The sequence below is a fragment of the Mastacembelus armatus genome, chromosome 1, assembly GCF_900324485.2.
Source record: "Mastacembelus armatus chromosome 1, fMasArm1.2, whole genome shotgun sequence".
Lineage (NCBI taxonomy): Eukaryota > Metazoa > Chordata > Actinopteri > Synbranchiformes > Mastacembelidae > Mastacembelus > Mastacembelus armatus.
Window position 1 is genome coordinate 1,548,323 of NC_046633.1, and position 14,261 is coordinate 1,562,583.

At 42.8% G+C, this 14,261-nt stretch overlaps 1 protein-coding gene across 2 annotated transcripts in view; it reads left to right on the forward strand.

Moving 5' to 3' along the window:
* Positions 1 to 14,261, forward strand: part of LOC113128691 (hemicentin-1-like) — a 45,554-nt gene that overhangs the window by 16,475 nt on the left and 14,818 nt on the right. For both annotated transcript variants that reach the window (XM_026304191.1, XM_026304190.1), the window contains 2 exons: positions 7,783 to 8,037; positions 8,757 to 8,800. In XM_026304191.1, coding sequence (XP_026159976.1) covers positions 7,783 to 8,037; positions 8,757 to 8,800 — 299 coding nt within the window. The remainder of the gene's footprint in view (positions 1 to 7,782; positions 8,038 to 8,756; positions 8,801 to 14,261) is intronic.

Here is a 14,261-nt window from a genome sequence, read left to right on the forward strand (position 1 = left end):
GCTGTGATGTTTGAAGAATTAAATGTCCAGGGTCTCCTTAACTTAAAGTGCAAAGAGCTTCAGTCATTAAATGTGAGAATAAAGCAGCCAAAGTAAATGTAGATGTGACTCAACAATCAGTGGTGGATGGGAAATGTGGTTTCATGGTCCTGGTTCAGTGTCTCTGATGATTCACTGCCCTCTGGTGGTGAAGCTTCAGAGCTGCAGGTTCAGGCTTCATCCCTCTGAGTGCTGCCCCCACTGTCTGCTTTAAAGGCTCAGTTCACCCAAATGAAACAACCCAAACTTATTTTCTCTCTTCCCCCCAGTGTTATCAAACCATGCAGAGAGTTTTCTCATCCTCTGCAGTGATACTGAGTCAATGCAGCATTTATTTACATTTACTTTACTTTACTATTTACTTTTCTCTTTTTCTTATATAAATTGTTAATAAAATGATGTTTTTGTTCCAGTGTTGTTACTAACAGAGCACATAACTCATCTCTCTGTGTCTCTATAAAGTTTAACATTTTAAAGTTTGCAGATCAACAACTTTGTTCTAACTCCAGTCTTTACAGACCTGTGGCTCATTGTGCATATTAATGGTGTGAAGAGGCAGGAAGTCTCATCAGCGTCATTTGTCGTCTGCTTTGTAAAGACAGAGGAGAGGCATCTTAAGAGACAACCTGCTTCTCTAATGTGAGTAGGGTCGTTTATGGACATGACTGAAATACGTCCTGTGTACATTTATTTACCTGCTGACATGTTTTATTGTCTCTGAAGTCCCACAGACTGATGACAGGAGCAGCTATGAGTTTAAGAGCAGCAGCCAGTGGATTTGCCGTCTTCCTTCTCTCTGTGTCAGGTACTGTAGATCTACATTGACATTGGCTGCATGAAATGACAGGAATGTGGGGAAATGTGGGATTTGTAAAGAGGTGAGCATCTGGACCATTCCTGTTACTGTTCAATGGAACATATACATCTGTCAGTGTCAACTTCTTCATTGACTTCTTTTTCTTTTGCCTAATATTGGAACATTTCATTTCCCTACTTTTTCTAATTTGATCACTTCCTTCCCAGAACAAGACGTCCAGCAGCTGTGGAGGATCCATCCTCACTGTACAGCTCGGTGAACAAACTGTGGCTCTGTGCTTTGGTATTGCTGCATGGACTTTTCAGCAGATGAGAAAAATTAGACCAAACATTAGAAACACCTCTTAGTGTCAGGGTTCAATGGGGGTTATTTAGATTAGGACCAATGATTCGCCCACTCTGGTACTTCAGGTGCAAAGGAAACTTCATTTTCACAGAAATCAAGGAAAACCAGAACATGAAAACAGGAATCGAGGGGACATAGGCACATAACCAAAAGGGACAAGACAACATGGTGAAAGGGACAAGACGTGAAGGTCTGGGTCACACACATATTCGGGTACACATCAGACTACAAGGGGAACAAACATCAAGGTACGAAGATCTGGGTCACACACACATTCGGGGACACACCAGACTCAAGGGGAACAAACATCAAGGTACGAAGGTCTGGGTCACTCACGCATTCGGGGACACACCAGACTCAAGGGGAACAAACATCAATGTACGAAGGTCTGGGTCACACACGCATTCGGGGACACACCAGACTCAAGAGGAACAAACATTTGGGTACGAAGGTCTGGGTCACTCACGCATTCGGGGACACACCAGACTCAAGGGGAACAAACATCAATGTACGAAGGTCTGGGTCACTCACACATTCGGAGACACACCAGACTACGAGGGAAAACATGAACATGAGGAACAAGACATGAAGATCTTGGTCACGCACACACTAGGGGACACACCAGACCGGGGGAAACAAAGACAACTAACCAAGAACACAGGACGTGGTGAAAAACACATACACAAAGAACAAACAGCTACTTAACTTAGCTTAACTGAAACGGGGCAGTCCATGAACAAAAATCCAAAAGAGGAAAAGCAAAGAGAGCTCGAGGCGAGGTAACAAAACAAGGTAAGATCAGGTAGAAAAAGCAGTGGTCCAAATGAGGAATCTAGTCAGGGGTCAGCGAGAGATGTAGTCAGATAACCTGGCAGTTTGGCTGTGTCTGAGGAGGGGTATATAACTCAAGGAACAAAACAAATCAAATAATCAGGTCAAAGTAATGGGAAGAAGACAGAACAAAACCAAATCCTAAATTAACCTACAAAATAAAAGCACAAAACAGGAAACTCAAAATACAGATCCTGACACTGTGATACAGCTCAACAGCAACATCAACTACAGCAGCAGCTTGTAGCAGATGAGTTGAGAGGAATGCAAGCTAACATATCTGCTGTGGGGGTTTTTGATGTGTTTAGGATTACAGAGGCTATGCAAAATGTTAGTTTACACTTTAATTTGATGGTGCTGATTGCTTCATCACATCACACCTGTCCTGACAGAAAAAGGTGATTAAGTCTGTAGATGTTTTAAACTAAAAGCCAATTCACAGCCTGACCAAATATGTTGTAACACAATGAAATCAAACATCAGCCCTGCTCTCTCAGGCTGATTGAAAATAAACCATCAGCTTCTGCAGGAAACCTGTTGAGCATCATGTCAGTTCCCTCTCTCTGCTGCAGGGGGCAACAGTGTGCAGAAAGTTTGGAATTCCAGCTTAAAACAACCCTTTGGTGTGGCTCTTTCAAAATAAAGTTTTTATGTATCAGTAATGGCTTATTTCTGACATCACAGTTTGTCTCCCTCAGGATGAAACTTGTCACAGTATAAAAGGCTTCTACACTGGTAATGCACAGCCTGAAACAACCAGCAGCTGCTTCATCCATGAAAACTCACTTATCATGAAAGGAACAGACAAGAACACGAAAAGCAAACACTGTCCCAAACTTCAGCAGCCAGTTAGATCTACAAGCAAACCTCTCAGACACACAACAGCTGGAATATGAAGTTATTTCAGTTCAATATGAAGAAACATATTGGCTAAAGTTTAACAGTTTGCATGAGTGCAGCTTGATGGAGTCATGCGAATGAGTTTGGATCAGTCACTGCAGGATGTGTTGGTGGTGACAGACCCAAACCATCACTGTTGTGAAGGTGCAGCACAGAAATCTTGCTGGCAATAACCAAGACTCCTCCCTGTCTCTGTCACATGCACTTTTACACTTTGTTACGTATCCAGGAAGATTATTAGAGGAAGACTTTAAAGTCTGTGTGACTGACCACAGTGAGGTGACAAAGACCTGACTCCGCATCTGCAGTCGACGTCCTTCTCAGTAAGAAACTGTTCTATACATTTGTTTCTATTGCCCCGTTTAGACGTGAGGTGCTGGAACCATTTGAAAGGTGAGACTTTTATTTGTTTGTTTGGGGTTTTTCATATTTACTGATGTTTATTTACTTTGTTGACTAGTGAATGACAGAATCTGCAGGTAAAGACAGACATCCAGTCATCTAAATATTGGGTGAGGTGTATTTATCGACATGATTCATGTCATTTCTCATGTATGTTGTTGTCTGTTGTATTTACCTGTTATCTATTTCAACATGTCTGCAGCCACAGCAGAAAGACCAGGGGACCAACCATGAGTTTTACAGCAGCAGCAGCTGGATTTATTTTCCTGCTTCTCTCTTCACCAGGTACTGCGTATTTATATTTTTGATATTTTACGCTGTAGCTGATTGTTGTTATTATCAGATATTAGACTTGCCCTGATGACCAGTCTGTTACTTTTCTGACACACAGAGACAGACACTCACACTCACATTCACACCTACGACCAGTTTAGAGTCAGCAGTCAAGCTAAGCTGCATGTGTTTGGACTGTGGGAGGAGAAAACCCACACAGACACCGGGAGAACATGCAGACTCACAGAAAGGCCCCGGGTCGACTGGGTTCAAACCCAGAACTCTTTGCCTCTGAGGCGTCAGGGTTAACACACAGCACCATGTAGCTGAAGCCATGATGAAATATTATAGTTAACACTAACTGACATATGAGCTTTTCACACCTCTTTAGTCTGCACTTTTCAGCAGATGCACTATTTTTTCACACTTACTCACCAGTTTCATGACAAAAGACTGAACATTCACACCTAATTTCCACACAATTTATAGTCAGCAGTCAAGATAAGCTGCATGTGTTTGGACTGAGAGTAGAAACCCTTTGGGTTAGGGTCGCTCATGGAAGCAGAACAGATGAAGGTTGAATAAATGAGAAGCTTGACATACATTGACATATGACAGGAATGTGGGGAAATGTGGGATTTGTAAAGTTGCAATGAAGCTGAGTTTGTTGGACTGTATGTGGAAATAAGTGGATGAGAGGTTTGTGAAAGACAAAGCTTTCTGAAACCCTGTACTCATTGGTTTGATGGACATTTGGTGTAAATGTCCAGTTGAAAGTGGAGCAGACTTTTTGCTGCTGACAGACTGAGAGCTGCAGCCTTTTCTATGTTCAATACTGCTCAGTTTGATTAGTAACACATTTATTATACAGCACTTAGTCAAAGCAGCCTGAAGTAGGAAATCAATGAATGAACATGACAGATCAGCACTTTTCTAGGTTTGATGTATGGACTGATGCAGTATGATGCAAACATTTCAAACCCTACAACACTAAACACTCTCTTCTGTTTCTGTTGGGGCTTTTTTGATGACATGTTGATTCATGTTACAGGGCTGATGTCCTCAGATCAGTTTTACGTTTCATTGGAAACTGAATTGCTTTGTACCAGGAACAACAGTTGGAATATTATGGATGAAAAACATGTGATTCTTAGATGAATAGTGACTTTTTCTTGAACATTTCCTCATAAAGGAACAAAACTTGTGCGTTGCAGCAGCTCTGAAGCCTGTTGTTGACCAGTCATTTCTGTCTGTGGCTGCTTTTAACTCAGTCAAGTTGCACTTTGACCATGGAAACTAATTTCACACCGGAATATGTGTGAATATGTTCTCTCTGCTCATGTTTCTTCATTTGTCTGTGGTTTTCACAGTGAGCTCAGCATCAGTGTGACCCCAGAGTGAACAATGAGGAAACAAAAACAGCTCAGACTCTCTAATGATCTTTTTTCCTGTTGTCCTGGTCAGTAAAGCTGCATTTAAGTTCACAGAGCCACTGCTTTCTTAATTCTTCACTACACTTGCAGAGTGTGTGATGTCCCCTCAGTGCACATAGAGATTAACTACAGAGCATGTGAACATCTTCCTTTGCACTGACTGGATGTTACTGAGCCAACACTTCCTCTTGTTAGTCCAGAGTGACCCTGCTGCTCTGTCCTGCCTCCTTGTGTCGTCCTTTGGTACCTCAGCCGTTCATTATTCTGTGGATGTTGTTCTTGCCACTTGGGACTCTGTTTACCCTGAAGCTCAGCCAGGTTGGATGAGGACCGTAGGTGAACAACCATTTTCAGGTCTCTCCAGAGATGTTGGACAGGGTTCAAGTCAGGGCTCTGGCTGGGCCATTCTGGGACATTCACAGAGTTGTCCCTAAGCCTCTTACTGTGTTGTCTTGGCTGTGAACGGTGAACCTTCAGCCCAGTCTGAGGTCCTGAGAGCTGAAGAACAGGTTTTCATTGAGGATGTCTCTGTACTTTGCTCCATTCAGCTTTGTCTCAACCCCGACCAGTCTCCCAGTCCCTGAATGAAACCCTTCCTACATCTGATCACCTGATAAATGTCTATATTCTACATCAGCTGTGGTTCTATTGAGGCCTGATGATTAACTTCAGATAATGAAGGACTTTGAACCTTGTACAAGTTACTTTTCCCCCAGATCATATTGGTGCTATGATACAATTTGTCTGATTAACTGAAGTTACTAATTTCATGATGTTTGCTGATGTGCTCTGTGTTACAGTGGTGCAGGCTCAGTATGGCTGGAGAGTGACTTACCCTGCTACTGACATCTGTGCCATAAAAGGATCAACAGTGAACATACACTGCTCCTACAGATACCCATCCAGAATACAAGGACGTGATACTGAAGTTCAGAAAGAATTCTGGTTTACTAAATGGACTAACACAGAACCAGTGGACCTGAAGACTCAGTCAGAGTATTCAGGTCGTGTTCAGTATCAGTGTGACGATAAAACCTGCACTCTGACAATCAGAGACCTGAGAGAGACAGACTCAGCTCAGTACAAGTTCAGGTTCATCACAAACCAACAAAGTGGACGTTATACTGGTTCACCTGGAGTCACTTTGACTGTCACAGGTAAAACAGGTTATTTTTATATTAGTTATTTCCAACTATTCAACATTTGGAAACAGTAACATGAACATGGCTGCATGTGTGTATGTTGTTAAATCTAAATTTCTGCTCTGTTCCTCTTCTTTTTCCACATAACCAGATCTCCAGGTCAAACTGTCTTCATATTCATCTGCATCAAGGCTGGACTGTCACAGCAGGTGTGATCGGCCTGATCGTCTTTCTTATGTCTGGTACAAGAATGGACAGAAAATTCCAAAGAAACGATCATATTATTATTATTATTCAGGCTCCTTTAATTCTGCAGACAGCTATTCCTGTGCTGTAGCAACATATGAACATCTCCCATCTCCTTCAGTGTGTGAGTTTCCACCAGAGCCTTCCACCAACTTAATGTCATTTAGCAGAGACTTACAACCCAACTACAATACTGTATACTGGATGGATTTTAGCTGTGCTGGTAGCATTTCTGTAGAAATGGCAGTTCACCACTTTGACCCAGACTGAAATATCTCAACTACTATTAGAGCAGCTGGGATTAAAATGTATTGAGAGAAAACAGAGAATGTTGGTCACACCCACGGTGAATAAAAGGCTGAGACTTTACTGTTTAGTGAAACAAACTCTACAACTACTGGATGAAATTTGGAAACTCATTCATGTTGCAGCACTAACTCTGGTTTAAATCGTCTAAAACATATTTCATTTTTCAGGTGTCAAAGGTCAAAGCTGCAACAGAGTGACTTACACTGACAGAAGCATCTGTGCAGTCAAAGGATCATCAGTGGACATTTCTTGTACTTACAACAGTCATGATAAAGACATTAGGTCTAAATTCTGGTTCAGTCCTGAACGTAGTGGTCGTTGGCAGAGTCCCTCACAGCCTGAGGACCTTAGTGAAGACTCCCAGTTTGCAGGTCGTGTTCAGGTCCTTGACCCAGAGACAGGACGCTCCACTTTGAGAATCACTGACCTGAGAGAGACAGATTCAGCCCAGTATCACTTCACATTCAAAACACCAGGCTTTGAATGGAGGAGTAGTTTACCTGGTACAACTCTGACTGTCACAGGTGCTGATCAACACAATCATTCATTGTGTAATTCATCATTTTCACTAACTGATTATTTATACCTGTGTGTTTTTACTGTTAACCAGTGACACTGTTGGTTCCTTGTCACATGTCCAGCTCTGCAGGTGCAGGTGACCAGAGTAACAGTCCTCCAGTCTTATACTGAGGCAGAGCTGAAGTGTCTGAGCAGTGACAGTCCAGCTGGTGGTCTCACATACGTTTGGTTTCAAAATGGACAGAAAGTCCCAGATGTTGAATCAGCCTCTTATAAAGACCAGTTTGGTCCTGGAGACAACATCTCATGTGCTTTAAAAGAACACAAGGCTTGTCCTTCTCCTCCAGTGTGTGAGTTTCTGTCTCTGTATGTGGAACCAGACTAACATGACAGCAACACTTTTCAATATGAGTGGATCTGCAGTGAAGCTGCCACTAAACATTTTGTGTTGAGTTTGTATATTTGGTCAGTTATTGCACTAAAGGAATCAGTCCTCATGTTTTCTTATTGATTTGATCTGCTCCAGATGGTCCAAAGCTTCTGTCAGTGTCAGTGAGTCCCTCTGCTGAGATAGTGGAGGGCAGTTCAGTGACTCTGACCTGTAGCAGTGATGCTAACCCAGCAGCTAAATACACCTGGTACAAGAGGAACCACACACTGCTCAGTAAAGAACCACAGCTTCTCTTCAGCTCCATCCAGTCCTCTGACTCTGGAGAGTATTACTGTACAGCTGAGAATGATCTGGGGACGTCAACCAAAAACATGTTGATTGATGTGAAATGTGAGTGAACCACAGGCTATAATTTATGTGTGGAGTGATTCAGTCTGTCACATGCTTTGCTTTGGAAGCTGCACTCTAGTAATTTTAACATGGACTTTTTGTTCCTCATCATGAGGAACCAGTCGTATAATGTCTTCTGTGTATATGAAGGGAGATCACCACAGTCTGAAACCTTAATGATGCTGTCAGGGTCACATTTAGACCCAGAAGTTATTCAACCTGTTTTCCATCTGGGGTGCTGGGATGTCTAAGGAAGATGCATTATGGGAAATGTAGGATCAGTGGTTTTAGGGGGTGGATGTCAGGATTTCTGCTTCATCTGTGATTATTTTTATCTGTTTCTTAAGAGTCTGCCCAACTTTAGAGAAATTCAGTAAATATTGAAGCATTGTCTCTTTAATGAAGAAACATTTTACCTGCCTTCTTCAGATTCATACCTGCTGCTGTTGTTCACTCATGGGGAGTTCACTTACCAAAAGTTTTGTCATTGATCTTTACCAACCAGACTCTTTTCTACCTTTAGAAAACCTTTGGTAAGTGAACTCCCCATGAGCCTGTAGTTCACTGAGCAGGTCCATTAGATTTGTACAATTCACTGTCATACATTCACCAGACCACCTTCAACTTTCTACATCCTACCTTATACATGTTGTACAGTCATAGTGAGCCACAGTAGTAATGTACTACACACTTCAAATAATCTATATTCATATTAACAGACCCCCCAAAGCTTCTGTCAGTGTCAGTGAGTCCCTCTGCTGAGATAGTGGAGGGCAGTTCAGTGACTCTGACCTGTAGCAGTGATGCTAACCCAGCAGCTAAATACACCTGGTACAAGAGGAACCACACACTGCTCAGTAAAGAACCACAGCTTCTCTTCAGCTCCATCCAGTCCTCTGACTCTGGAGAGTATTACTGTACAGCTGAGAATGATCTGGGGACGTCAACCAAAAACATGTTGATTGATGTGAAATGTGAGTGAACCACAGGCTATAATTTATGTGTGGAGTGATTCAGTCTGTCACATGCTTTGCTTTGGAAGCTGCACTCTAGTAATTTTAACATGGACTGTTTGTTCCTCATCATGAGGAACCAGTCGTATAATGTCTTCTGTGTATATGAAGGGAGATCACCACAGTCTGAAACCTTAATGATGCTGTCAGGGTCACATTTAGACCCAGAAGTTATTCAACCTGTTTTCCATCTGGGGTGCTGGGATGTCTAAGGAAGATGCATTATGGGAAATGTAGGATCAGTGGTTTTAGGGAGTGGATGTCAGGATTTCTGCTTCATCTGTGATTATTTTTATCTGTTTCTTAAGAGTCTGCCCAACTTTAGAGAAATTCAGTAAATATTGAAGCATTGTCTCTTTAATGAAGAAACATTTTACCTGCCTTCTTCAGATTCATAGCTGCTGCTGTTGTTCACTCATGGGGAGTTCACTTACCAAAAGTTTTGTCATTGATCTTTACCAACCAGACTCTTTTCTACCTTTAGAAAACCTTTGGTGAGTGAACTCCCCATGAGCCTGTAGTTCACTGAGCAGGTCCATTAGATTTGTACAATTCACTGTCATACATTCACCAGACCACCTTCAACTTTCTACATCCTACTTTATACATGTTGTACAGTCATAATGAGCCACAGTAGTAATGTACTACACACTTCAAATAATCTATATTCATATTAACAAACCCCCCAAAGCTTCTGTCAGTGTCAGTGAGTCCCTCTGCTGAGATAGTGGAGGGCAGTTCAGTGACTCTGACCTGTAGCAGTGATGCTAACCCAGCAGCTAATTACACCTGGTACACGGAGAATGAAGAGTCACCAAAAAATTCAGTAAATATAGACAGATCTTCACCATCACTGACATCAGACCTGAACACAGTGGGAAATATTACTGTGAAGCCCAGAACACAAGAGGACGTCATAACACCACTTTACATGGAGCCCACCCAACTCAGGGTTTAGGATTAGGATTGTTTTTACATTGTGAGACATTTGACAATCCCCCTCCCTCCTCAAACTCAAACTTTACCATAGAAAATCCACACATTCAATAATTCCAGTAAATTTCCAGTGTTTCTTCTTGATAATTGTTTTCTAGATCCATTGAAACTTCCAGTAGCACTGACTGTCACTGCTGTTTTTCTGGCCTTCATGCTCCTTCCTGCCTGGCTGTGGATTAGGTCAGCAGTTCATTTTCTCTGTAATTATATTTACCATACTCTGCCTATGGACAAGATGATCAATTCCATGTCATGCGTTCAGTGTTTCATCAGTTTATTTGTGCTTTTATTGTCCTGTCAGAAGACGGAGGTCATTGGATCAACAGCGTGAGGCTGAGTGGGGGCCAGACAACAGTGCACAGGTGAGGAAGGAGAGTTCAGGTGCACCAGTACGAACAAAAACCTGCTGGTCAGACGTCAGAGTCACTGGTCACCTGAAAACTCCTCTGACAGACGTGTAATGTGCAGACTGTTTAGTGCAGACCCACATTAACCACATCCTCTGATCATTAGCACATCTCTGCTCTCATCCTTCCCTGTGTGCTCTCTTAAAGCTGGAAGGTAACGTGCAGCCTTTCAGACATGTCATGGAAATACTGTGGAAAAATCCTCTGAAGCAAAGACTGAATGTACTAATGTTCATTTATAAAGGAACAGGATTTATTTACAGGCAGAAGAAGAGTGAAGCTGGACTCTGACCAGGTTTAGCTGAAGGTGTAAAGGACAGTTGGACAGTTTTTCAAGTCTGATTGAAAACGATAACCAGGTGCCCACATTAAGATCGAAACATGTGTTTATGAAGCCATTCTCAGCCCTTCTCATTCTGTGTGAAAATGGATTCAAAGGTTTGTCTAATGTGCAGCTCTCGTCTAACTGGGACGACCAAAGCCTCATATTAGCCTCAGCTGGACTTTGGAACACATTTTGGTTCAAACCAACTTTCATTTAAAAAGCATCTGGATGGAGTTTTTCCTGCTCAGTGAACAGGAGGAGTCATCTCAGAAAGTAAAACACTACAGTTTCATATCTGCACCTGAAAAATTGTGTCTTTTCCTTGAACAAATGAAACCGATGCTCGTGGTACAGGGTTAACTGGTTAAACTGGAGAACATGCAGCAACCCCTGCTGGTGAACTGTGGCCACTGCAACAACCTTACATCCCTGACATAAAGCAACACTCCACCTTTTACCTGCAAATGGTCATGTCATGCTACTTGGCAGTGAAAGTCTTATTGATTTCCCAGAGTTACTCATGAGTTCTGTTTATCCAGAGTCTCAAACTCTTGGAAAATGTCACAGTCTTCTCTGTTTGCTCTGCAGGTGGATCAACTTCGCTACCCCAGCGTCCAATTCACCAGGAACCAGGAAGACCACATCTACGCCAACGTCAGCCCAGCTCAACTTCACTACGCCAGCGTCCAATTCACCAGGAACCAGGTAGACCACATCTACGCCAACGTCAGCCCAGCTCAGCACCAAGCAGACAAGCAGAAGGGTGTAATTTACAGTACTGTCCTCAGCAGAGCCGGTTCTGACCCGAGGTGAGCAGCTGGACCATTCCTGTTACTGTTCAATGGAACATATACATCTGTCAGTGTCAGCTTCTTCATTGACTTCTTTTTCTTTTGCCTAATATTGGAACATTTCATTTCCCTACTTTTTCTAATTTGATCATTTCCTTCCCAGAACAAGACGTCCAGCAGCTGTGGAGGATCCATCCTCACTGTACAGCTCGGTGAACAAAGGCTGCTGAGTGGGAACACACTGTGGCTCTGTGCTTTGGTATTGCTGCATGGACTTTTCAGCAGATGAGAGAAATTAGCCCAAACATTAGAAACACCTCTCAGTGTGATACAGCTCAACAGCAACATCAAAGGAAAGGCGGTAGGACCCAAATGCAGACGAAAGCAAGGCTTTATTCCCTTCAGGGATCTCCAGGGCAAAATAAGAACACAAAACTTAGGGAACCGGATAAGACGGTAAAACTAAAGATTGACCGGATGGGACGGTCGTCACACAAACTCACTAACATCTCATACCACGGTACTCAAAGAACCCACCACAACTATAACAATGCTTCACCAGGGAACAAATGAAAGAGGGAGGTATAAATACAGGGAACACAAAAGGTGATTAACCACAGGTGAACACAACGGGGACAGGTGAAACTCATGAACACAAATTACAAACATAAAGCTGCCAGAGACCAGAACAGGGGGGAAACAGGAAGTCAATACAAAATAAAGGTCCTCTGACAGGAAGTCCCAATGGGACTCATGACACCATCACTGTTGTGAAGGTGCAGCACAGAAATCTTGCTGGCAATAACCAAGACTCCTCCCTGTCTCTGTCACATGCACTTTTACACTTTGTACGTACCCAGGAAGATTTAGGCTTTAGGGTTTTTCATATTTACTGATGTTTATTTACTTTGTTGACTAGTGAATGACAGAATCTGCAGGTAAAGACATAAATGCCTTATTTGGAGAGAGTTGTTTTGCATCCACAGAGTGATCTGTTCAATGCAGTGACAGTGAATCAACTGGTCCATATTCACCTGCTGTGAGTGAAATGTAAATCTGAGTGTCATCTGCATAGTTATGGTAGGACCTATTATTGCTGCGTAATAACTGGCCTAAAGGAAACATGTAAAGATTGAACAATCGGGGTCCCAAAATGGACCCCTTGGGGACGCCACGTCAATGCCATTTGGTCTGAGACATACAGTGGGTACGGAAAGTATTCAGACCCCTTTAAATTTTTCACTCTTTGTGTCATTGCAGCCATTTGCCAAAATCAAAAAAGTTCATTTTATTTCTCATTAATGTACACTCAGCACCCCATCTTGACAGAAAAAAACAGAAATGTAGAAATTTTTGCAAATTTATTAAAAAAGAAAAACTGAAATATCACACGGTCATAAGTATTCAGACCCTGTGCTCAGTATTGAGTAGAAGCACCCTTTTGAGCTAGGACAGCCATGAGTCTTCTTGGGAATGGTGCAACAAGTTTTTCACACTTGGATTTGGGGATCCTCTGCCATTCTTCCTTGCAGATCCTCTCCAGTTCTGTCAGGTTGGATGGTGAACATTGGTGGACAGCCATTTTCAGGTCTCTCCAGAGATGCTCAATTGGGTTTAGGTCAGGGCTCTGGCTGGGCCAGTCAAGAATGGTCACAGAGTTGTTCCGAAGCCACTCCTTTGTTATTTTAACTGTGTGCTTAGGGTCATTGTCCTGCTGAAAGGTGAACCTTCGGCCCAGTCTGAGGTCCTGAGCACTCTGGAAGAGGTTTTCTTCCGGGGTATCTCTGTACTTGGCCGCATTCATCTTTCCTTCAATTGCAACCAGTCGTCCTGTCCCTGCAGCTGAAAAACACCCCCACAACATGATGCTCCCACCACCATGTTTCACTGTAGGGATTGTATTGGGCAGGTGATGAGCAGTGCCTGGTTTTCTCCACACATACCGCTTAGAATTAACGCCAAAAAGTTCAATCTTGGTCTCATCAGACCAGAGAATCTTATTTCTCATAGTCTTGGAGTCCTTCATGTGTTTTTTGGCAAACTCTATGCGGGCTTTCATGTGTCTTGCACTGAGGAGAGGCTTCTGTCGGGCCACTCTGCCATAAAGCCCCGACTGGTGGAGGGCTGCAGTGATAGTTGACTTTGTGGAACTTTCTCCCATCTCCCTACTGCATCTCTGGAGCTCAGCCACAGTGATCTTTGGGTTCTTCTTTACCTCTCTCACCAAGGCTCTTCTCCCACGATTGCTCAGTTTGGCTGGACGGCCAGGTCTAGGAAGAGTTCTGGTCGTCCCAAACTTTTTCCATTTGAGGATTATGGAGGCCACTGTGCTCTTAGGAACCTTGAGTGCTGCAGAAATTCTTTTGTAACCTTGGCCAGATCTGTGCCTTGCCACAATTCTGTCTCTGAGCTCCTTGGGCAGTTCCTTCGACCTCATGATTCTCATTTGCTCTGACATGCACTGTGAGCTGTAAGGTCTTATATAGACAGGTGTGTGCCTTTCCTAATCAAGTCCAATCAGTTTAATTAAACACAGGTGGACTCCAATGAAGGAGCAGAACCATCTCAAGGCGGATCAGAAGAAATGGACAGCATGTGAGTTAAATATGAGTGTCACTGCAAAGGGTCTGAATACTTATGACCATGTGATATTTCAGTTTTTCTTTTTTAATAAATTTGCAAAAATTTCTAC